General features: G+C 43.9%; 1 protein-coding gene across 1 annotated transcript in view; it reads left to right on the top strand.

Annotated features, from left to right (window-relative positions):
- The window catches only part of LOC137342497 (adhesion G protein-coupled receptor B2-like), a 697882-nt gene that overhangs the window by 663580 nt on the left and 24112 nt on the right, over positions 1-10190 (top strand). The window contains exon 28 of the mRNA XM_068006399.1: positions 6254-6918. Coding sequence (XP_067862500.1) covers positions 6254-6918 — 665 coding nt within the window. The remainder of the gene's footprint in view (positions 1-6253; positions 6919-10190) is intronic.

The following is a 10190-nucleotide window of genomic DNA, read 5'->3' as shown; positions in this document are numbered from 1 at the left end:
AGTTACAGAACAGAAGGAGGCCATTCGGTCCATCGAGTCTGTGCCAACTCTCTGCAACAGCAATCCAGCTAGTCCCGCTCCCCCTGTAGCCCTGCAAATTTTTTCCCTTCAAGTACTTATCCAATTCCCTTTTGAAAGCCACAACTGAATCTGCCTCCATCACCCTTTCAGGCAGTGCATTCCAGATCATAACCACTCGCTGCGTAAAAAAGTTTTTCCTCATATCACGTTTGTTTTTTTTGCTAATCTGTTTGTCATCTGGTTCTCGACCCTTCTGCCAATGGGAGCAGTTTCTCTCTATCTACTCTGCCTCGACCCTTATGATTTTGAACACCTCTATCAAATCTTCTCTCAACCTTCTCTGCTCTAAGGAGAACAACCCCAGCTTCTCTGGTCTATCCACGTAACTGAAGTCCCTTATCCCTGGAACCATTCTAGTAAATCTTTTCTGCGGTCTCTCTAAGGCCTTCACATCCTTCCTAAAGTGCGGTGCCCAGAATTGGACACAATACTCCAGTTGTGGCCTAACCAGTGTTTGGAGGAGTTTGGATAACTTAATTTCTGCAAAAGAATTTAGTTAACTAAAGTAATAAGCTGGGCCAAACCAAAAGAAAACCCAGCATCAAGGAGTAGATGGCAGACAGGGTCAGAGAAACCATGGGCCAGACCTGGCCATGGATCAAACCAGAAAGTGCTGGAATTGCACAGCAGATCAGTCAAGATCTGAAACCTTTTATCAGCAACAGGCCCCCTCCCCCAAAATGTTAACATATCTTTTTTCTCCCAATGCTGACAGATTTGCTGAGCATCTTCAGCTTTTATTTCAGGTTTCCAATTTTCACAGTTTTTCTTTCTAACCCTTAAAATGACTCTCATTATTCAAGAGGCTCCGTTCAAGCGTTGGATCGTACATCTCCATCTCCCATGGGCCTCAGCTCTCCTCATGGCGGAGAAGATCCCTATATTCTGGGTCAAGAGCCACCTGCACCTTGACCGTCCAGGGGGGCAAATCCAGGTCTTTGGAGGACAGGCTCTCAGTGCCTTGGAGGTGTGGTGTGACCGATCGAGCCTGGCCACCTGTGTGCACTTCCTGTTTGCCACACTCAATTCCTGTATCACGACTTTGCCAAGGCTGGTGACACGGTTTTCTCATGCTCTTGTCATGGCTGGGTAACGCCTTCCTTTTAAAATGCCTAAAAATATTTTTGCACTGATATACTTAGCATTACTTGCCTTTCACACCTCCTAACACTTGGCGACGCTGTTGTGCCTCTGAACTCCGTCTCCCAGGTCTCCATCTCCCAACACAGCAAGCGCTTTTCCTGCTAACTGTAAGGTGCTTCCTGATGTTTAAAAATGTTTTTAAATTATTGAGCCAGTTTTATTTGACCTCCTGAATTAATTAAGTTGAATTGGCTTGCATTAAGACAGCAAGCAAATAAATTAATGAAAATAAATTGGACTTTGGCAAATTAATTAAGTAAATAAATGGTGACTTAGGACATGAAATTAGACTTTTGGGGGAGTGGGCCTATGAATTAATTAAATAAACTAAACAGCTTCTCCATGAATAAAATTAGGCCTCGGGGAGAGCAGGTGCGTGCTAATTGATTAATTAAATAATGAAGGGAAAACATTTGCAGGGCTACAGGGAAAGAGCGAGGGAATGGGACTAACTGGATTGCTCTTACAAAGAGCCAGCATGGGCTCGATGGGCCGAATGGCCTCCTCCTGTGCTGTAATGATTTTATGATTCTATAATGGCAGCTCTATAAATAAAATCTGTCTGTCTCTCTCCACTTCTCCCAGCAGCCCACGGTAGCCATTACTCCTTCTAACCACATCCATTCATTTATAGTTTCTTCATAATGTAATTCTTACATAAATCCCATCTTACACACTGCCTCGACCAACTGCTCAACTTCCCAATACCCACTACCCCAAATACCCATTACTACCCCATATACTCTCTGGACCTGATGCCTACATCCGAGGTTTTCTAAAAGAGATGGCTGCAGAGATAGTGGACGCATTGGTTATAATCTTCCAAAATTCCCTAGATTCTAGAACGCTCCCAGCGGATTGGAAGGTAGCAAATGTAACCCTGCTATTCAAGAAAGGAGGGAGAGAGAAAACGGGACTACAGGCCAGTTAACCTGACATCAGTCATCGGGAAAATGCTGGAATCCATTATTAAGGAAGTGGTAACAGGGCACTTAGAACATCATAATATGATTAGGCAGAGTCAACATATTTTAATGAAAGAGAAATCGCGTTTGACAAGTTTATTAGAGTTTTTCGAGGATGTAACTAGCAGGGTAGATAAAGGTGAACCAGTGGATGTAGTACATTTTCAAAAGGCTTTCGATAAGGTGCCACATAAAAGGTTGTTACGCAAGATTAGGGCTCATGGGGTTGGGAGTAACATATTAGCATGGATAGAGGATTGGTTAACAGAGAGAAAACAGAGTGTAGGGATAAATGGGTCATTTTCAGGTTGGCAGGCTGTAACTAGTGGGGTGCCGCAAGGGTCGGTGCTTGGGCCTCAGCTATTTACAATCTATATTAATGACTTAAATGAAGAGACTGAGTGTAATGTATCCAAGCTTGCTGATGATACAAAGCTAGGCGGGAAAGTAACCTGTGAGGAGGACACAAAGAGTCTGCAAAAGGATATAGACAGGTTAAATGAGTGGGCAAGAAGGTGGCAGATGGAGTAAATTGTGGGGAAATGTTAGGTTATTCACTTCGGTAGGAAGAATAGAAAAACAATACTTTTTAAATGGTGAGAAAATAGGAAATGCTGGTGTTCAAAGAGACTTGGGTGTCCTCGTGCAAGAAACACAAAAAGTTAGCATGCAGGTACAGCAAACAATTAGGAAAGCAAATGGCATGTTGGCCGTTATTGCAAGGGGGTTGGAGTATAAGAGTAAGGAAGTCTTAATACAATTGTACAGGGCTTTGGTGAGACCTCACCTGGAGTACTGCGTACAGTTTTGGTCTCCTTATCTAAGGAAGAATATACTTGCCTTGGAGGTGGTGCAACGAAGGTTCCTGGGATGAGAGGTTGTCCTATGGAGAGGTTGAGTATGATGGGCCTATACTCTCTGGAGTTTAGAAGAATGAGAGGTGATCTCATTGAAACATATAAGATTCTGAGGGGCTTGACAGGGTAGATGCTGAGAGTTGTTTCCCCTGGCTGGAGAGCCTAGAACTAGGGGGCATAGTCGCAGGATAAGGGGTCGGCCATTTAAGACTGAGATGAGGAGAAATTTCTTCACTTAGAGGGTTGTGAATCTTTTGAATTCTCTACCCCAGAGGGCGGTGGATGCTGAGTTGTTGAGTATATTCAAGGCTGAGATCGATAGATTTTTAGACTCTAGGAGAATCAAGGGATATGGGGATCGGGCAGGAAAGTGAAATTGAGGTAGAAGATCAGCCATGATCTGATTGAATGGTGAAGCAGGCTCAAGGGGCCGTATGGCACACTCCTGCTCCTATTTCTTATGTTCTTATACCCACTGTCTAGCACCTCCAAAATATTCCCTTTCCTCAGCTATCCAGTCATCCCCAAATATACAATATCCCCCATCCCCACTATCCACCATCAGAACTCCTCACTCCTTCCTTGGCTGTCCTATCCGTCAGTATTCACGTCCCACCCCCTCAGTTACTCATTGCACCCATACACACTACCTTATCCCCACTAACTACATCCTGCACAATTGCTCACTTCTCCCAGCTAAATTCTTACTATCCCACACTGTTCACCTTAATTCTGACTACCCTAATTCCCCTAAATACTCACTACACACAGAACTCCCTACTTCATCAATTCCTTACTACCCCTCCATATGCCTTCACTTCTCAATTCTCCATCTTAACTAACCTTCCCCCCAATCCTCAATTCTCTCTAGCTATTAGATGGGAGCTGAGGAGAAATTTTTTCATCCAGAGGGTGGTGACGGTTTGGAACTCACTGTCTGAAAGGGTGGTAGAGGCAGAAACCCTCACCTCATTTAAAAAGTACTTGGATGTGCACTTGAAGTGCCGTAACCTACAGGGATACGGACCAAGTGCTGGAAAGTGGGATTAAGCTGGATAGCTGTTTTAATTCTTGCAATACACACATCCTCCATTGGTGGCACTGTTGCACTTCCGCTCTCTTCACTGGACAAAGCTGTTTGCAGTGAATAAATGGCTGCTTTCCAACTTTGCTGCTCACAGCTCCAGAAATTGAGGCATTTACTGCTAACGTTTAATTATTTCTGACTTTTACCTTTCCAAGCAATCTGTTCTATTTATTCCATCTGTTGTTCGCCTGACTATCTGGCTGGGAAATAAGTAATTAAATGGCCATTTCCCTCGACCCCTGCTGGAAATAAATAAGTATCTCTCCAAGCTCCCATTACAAGTCCTATCTGCTCCTAACATTTACAGTCAATATATTCGGGAAAAAAATCATCTTTTCCCAAGAATAAATCTTTTCAATTTAATTCCCACTGCTTCCATTTTATAACTAAATAAATGCCAGCACCACCAGAAATAAATAAATGACTATGTCTCCACACCAGCATTGCACATCCTAGCTCCTCCCCGTTTTTAAAACTTTTTTTCAAAAATAAGCAACTCTATTACTCTAAGTGATTTAGCTCTTAATGACTCCAACCTGCAACCCCAAAGCCCATCTACAGTAATTAGCAACTGCCTGCTGCCCTACACTAACTGCAGTTTTACTGACCTGCAAATCAGCTACAAGTAGAGCAAGAGTAAGAAACAAAATCAATCTCGCAGAGAGAAAAAAAAGAAGCAATTTCAAAGCTCAAAGCTTATTATCTTAATTTACAGAATGTGAGGTCTAATTAAACTCTAGGAATCAAGAACCTGCATCATGCATCAGCCTCAGGCTTTCTTGCCTCTGAAGCTTTTTGGTGCCGCGTACAACTAGATTTTTTCCTATTCAAAGTGCAAACTTTCCACAAATGTTAATCTTTAAAGAAATGCAGTGGCACAAAGGATTATCAATGCAGTGATCATATAATATTGAGATATTCTGGGCAGGAGATACAGCAATACAACACAATATAAGAAAGAATGAAAGACTTGCATTTACGTGCTCAGTTCTGGTCTCCATATTACTAAAAGGACATAGAGGCACCGGTGAAGGTGCAAAAAAGATTTACAAGGATGGATACCAATACTGAGAGGTTATGACTATCAGGAAAGACTGAACCAGCTCGGGTTCTTTTCTCTAGAAAAGAGAAGGTTGAGGGGTGACCTGATAGACATCTTTAAAATATTGAAGGGGTTTGATAGGGTAGATGGAGAGAAGATGTTTCCACTTGTGGGGGAGTCCAAAACTAGTGGCCATAAATATATGATAGTCACTAATAAATTCAATAGGGAATTCAGGAAAAACTTCTTTACTCAGAGAGTGGTTAGAATGTGGAACTGGCTACCACATGGAGTAGTTGAGGCTAATAGCATAGATGCATTTAAGGGAAAGCTAGATAAACACATCAGGGAGAAAGGAATAGAAAGATATCTTGATGGGGTTAGATGAAGAAGGGTGGGAGGAGACTTGTGTGGAGCATAAACACCTGCATTGACCCGTTGGGCCGTATGGCCTGTTTCTGCCCTGTAAATACTATGTAACACTATGTATGTAATATAGTACCTTTCATGACCTCAGGCTGTCCCAAAGCGCTTTACAGCCAATGAAGTATTTTTGAAGTGTAGTCACTGTTGTAGGAAATACGGCAGCCAATTTGCACACAGCAACAAACCACACAAACAGCAATGTGATAATGACCAGATAACCTGTTTTAGTGATGTTGGTTGAGGGATAAATATTGGCCAGGACACCGGGGAGAATCCCCTGCTCTACCTCGAAATAGTGCTGTGGGATCTTTTACGTCCACCTGAGAGGGCAGACGACTCGGTTTAACGTCTCATCCAAAAGACGGCACCTCCGACAGTGCAGCACTCCCCCAGTACTGCACTGAAGTGTCAGCCTTGATTATGTGCTTAAGTCTCTGGAGAGCGACTTGAACCCACAACCTTCTGATTCACAAGCGAGAGTGCTACCACTGAGCAACGTCTGACACCTGAACTGAATAACTCCACCTACCCAGCAAGGTAAATCCAGTTCAGAGCAATTTAGAAGAAGACACTTAAAAATACAACAGACTGAAAAGGATACAAAGCATTTTGTTGGCAACTGACATTTCTTTTATTGTTTCTGAATCCCCAGTACTCTTCAAAGAAGTTAACACTTGCAATCCTGCAACTATTACCGGAACGCTGTCTCGCATTTCCCTGGACGACGAGGAAGATGAAAAGCTGAATACAAACAGTGAAGGGATGAACTTCTCAACCCTTCCGGGCAACATCCCACCGGGAAATGTCTTGGTCCAGTTGCCTCCTATGCATCAGCTGCACAACGTGGTGTCTGGTATGAATGAACTGAACGAGAACCCGGCCAAAAAAGAAAACAACAGCGAGCTGAGGGGAATGCTGTATCTGTGCACGGAGAACCCCCTGAGGCCAGTGGACGTGAAGTGGAGGCGGGCACAGGATCAGCCGCTCGAGGGTGACTACATGGTGCTCCCGAGACGCACTGTCAGCTTAAAGCCTTTCATCAAAGAGGACAGCAAGTTGAACATCAACATGGATGACAACAGGCACAATATCGTAGGGAACCAGCCAGTCGAGTCAGAGATTTATCCTAACTTTGTCTCAGTCGATCAGATCAACTTTAACTTAAATCAACCTTATGGAACTCTTAATCACCCACGGAGTGTACCTCTCAAACAGCACCCTTCAGTCAGGCACATTCTGGCGTCTGAACTTGCTGACAGGAGCAGGACCATGCCGCGCAGCAAGCCAGGTTCAACAGGATCCATGGGCTCCTTAGAAGTAAGTTGAAGAGGTAGTATTGATCAGTACACGTTTTGTACCGGGGGGTTAATGCAGGGGAAACAGGCACCAATACTGGGAGTGACGGCCAGTCTTCACATTGGCAGTGAGACTGCTATCCCATTTGCACTTGACAGTACCTAACCCCTGCCTGGCGTAGCAGATGCCCACAGAACATAATGCTTCTGTAACCTTTATATTAAATCGGAGCAAGCCAATGGTATTTGCCAATTCTTTCAGATCTCCCACAGTGAGCTCTGCAGGAGTCTTAAGGCCAAGTTCAAGTAGCACTTAACTACACTTCTTCATTCATTCAGCCTACTGCCTGTCATTCAGGAGGGGACAACCACCGGGTGACAAACCCTTTAAGAAGTTCTAGCGTTTAGGAACCAGATAACCTGCTGCACCCTGATATGTATGTATATCACCACACTATGAAATTTGTTTTCAGTTCCTTTTCTCCTGTCATTAGCAGGATCTTTCCCCACTGGAGAAGCCCCTGTCCCTCCTCCGTGGGGTTTTCATTTGCATATGTACTTACTGCTTTTAAATTGATATTTTTGAACTGTAAAAAAAATCTTTTATGTTTTTAGTGTGTTTTGCAGTTTTTTTCTCTACTTCAACTCTTTTTTCTGCTATTTTTTTCCCTTGATCAGAGTTACTTTATTCTGATAAAGTGTCTATCACGTGTGTGTTCTTGTTGCTCTATTAGGCAAACTAAAACAGATTCTCATAAATCCATCCAGTTATTTTGAGCGTAGTGGCCTTCAGTTCTCCATCCTCAATCTGAGGGTTTCACCGGATTCCAATATTTTTGTCTCCCTCCTAAACTATTTAAAACACTAGGAATTTTCCATTTTCTACGGTGTAGCTAGCTTTTGCCGGAAAGGTAGTCCCAGCTGTAAGTATGTTGAAGCTCGACCCTTCGTGATGCAGGAAGACTGAGGCATTCGGTGTTCACCTTCAGACAAAGTGTCTTCGACATTGCCTAAAGTAGTTGTCCCAGTTCAGCAACTGCTGGTGATGCAGGATGGCCACGATACTGTATCTCAGCTGATTATGCTCAATAGCTCTGAAGATGGGACAAGATATTTTCCCCACCTATTGTGTTCCACCAATTTGTCTGGCTTAGAATTTTAGGTTTTCCCCTCTGATTTAGAGAAAAGTATAAATCAGTTTAGAGGACCTGCACCTTGGATACCAGGTTGGGGCAATTTTGGAGGGATTTTAAGAGATAAAAGCAGAGATTGTGGGTGATTTCTGAAATGGCCATTAAAGGGCAGGCTAAGCACAATTGCTCCATTGGGACTAGAAGCAGTTAAGAGTACACTTTTCTTTGAGGCCCCCACTGGGCTCAAAATGGCAATCTGTAACTAGTGGGGTGCCACAGGGCTCAGTGCTGGGGCCTCAACTATTTACAATATATATCAATGACTTGGATGAAGGAGTAGTGTCTTGTGGCCAAATTTGCTGATGATACAAAGATAGGTGGAAAAGCAAGTTGCGATGAGGACACAAAGTGTCTGCAAAAGCATATTGACAGGTTAAGCGAATGGGCAAAAATTTGGCAGAGGAATATACTGTGGGAAAATGTGAAGTCATCCACTTTGGGAGGAAAAATAAAAAAGCAAAATATTATTTGAATGGAGAAATACTACAAAATGCTGCTGTACAGAGGGATCTGGGTGTCCTCATACATGAAACACAAAAAGTCAACATACAGGTGCAGCAGGTAATCCGGAAGGCAAACGGAATATTGGTCTTTATTTCTAGGGGGATGGAGTATAAAAGCAGGGAAGTCATGCTACAGCTGTACAGGGTGCTGGTGAGACCACACCTGGAGTACTGCGTACAGTTCTGGTGCCCTTATTTAGGAAAGGACATACTTGCATTGGAGGCAGTTCAGAGAAGATTCACTAGGTTGATCCCGGGTATGGAAGGGTTGTCTTATGAGGAAAGATTGAACAGGTTGGGTCTATACTCATTGGAGTTTAGAAGAATGAGAGGAGATCTTATTGAAACATACAAGATTCTGAGGGGACTCGATAGGGTAGATGCTGAGAGGATGTTACCCTTCATGGGGGAATCTAAAACTAGGGGGCATAGTCTCAGAATAAGAGGTCACCTGTTTAAGACGGAAATGAGGAGGAATTTCTTCTCCCAGAGGATCGTGAATCTTTGGAATTCTTTACCCCAAAAAGCTGTGGAGGCTGAGTCATTGAATACATTCAAGGCTGAGTTAGACAAATTTTTGATCAGCGAGGGAGTCAAAGGATATGGGGAAAGGGCGGGAAAGTGGAGTTCAGGTAAAAATCAGATCAGCCATGATTTCATTGAATGGCGGAGCAGGCTCGAGGGGCCAAATGGCCTACTCCTGCTCCTATCTCTTATGGTTTTATGGCCTCTTATGGGCTGCCTCTCCACTGTTGGGGTGCCATTCCGCGGCTCTGACATTGCACTGGCGGTTCAGGGTCCCCTCTCTCCCCCCCCCCCCCCCCACCCACCAGCCATGGAGATGACCCCGTCCCTGGGATTTTAGGCAGGTTCTCCAGCCTGGGGCTAGGGCAGGTGGGGGTTTCAGTTCGCAGCACTTGCGCCTGCAGAATGGCCTCCCAGGAATTTTGGGTCCAGTGATTTTGAGTAGGAGATGGTGGAGCAAACCCCTTTGAATTATGCGCTGAGACCAGTAATGTGGCTCATTATTCAAAGCATTTTTTGCCATAATCCGTTAAAATGGAGAGTAAAGGCATCGAGAAGAATCAAGTTTAGTTCTTCTGAGCTGGTTTTTGTATTGTCAGGCTCAGTAAGGTTAACTATGCAGAAGAATGTGCAGATAGAGGTGAAAAAAGCTGGCAGGGTTTATTTTCTTTTATTTTGTCCCTTTTCTCTACACACTTTGGTGTATGAATTCATCTCGGGCATTAGCACAAAAAGGGCAAGAGCGAATCGGCCGCCCATTTAATACCCCGCTCGATTTTCTATTTGATTGACTTCAATGCTGTTGAATTCCCATGTTGTGCTGCCTCCAAGAAAAATTTCTTCCCCATTGCTCCTGAGCTGACAGGATGATCAGGTGACCTGCTCCTAGGCTTTGATCAATTCCATTATCAATCTGTGCAATTGACAGGTGTCAGAGTGCCTTGGGGATTTTATTTGTTCTTAGGATGTGGGTGATGCTGGCAAGGGCGTATTTATTGCTCATCCCTAGATGCTCTGAGAAGGTGGTGGTGGGTCTTGTCTTTGAACTGCTCCAGTTCCTGTGATGGTGGGCC

The sequence above is a fragment of the Heptranchias perlo genome, chromosome 26 (assembly GCF_035084215.1).
Source record: "Heptranchias perlo isolate sHepPer1 chromosome 26, sHepPer1.hap1, whole genome shotgun sequence".
NCBI classification, from domain to species: domain Eukaryota; kingdom Metazoa; phylum Chordata; class Chondrichthyes; order Hexanchiformes; family Hexanchidae; genus Heptranchias; species Heptranchias perlo.
Note: the sequence above shows the minus strand (reverse complement) of the source record. Positions and strands in the feature narration are given on the sequence as shown.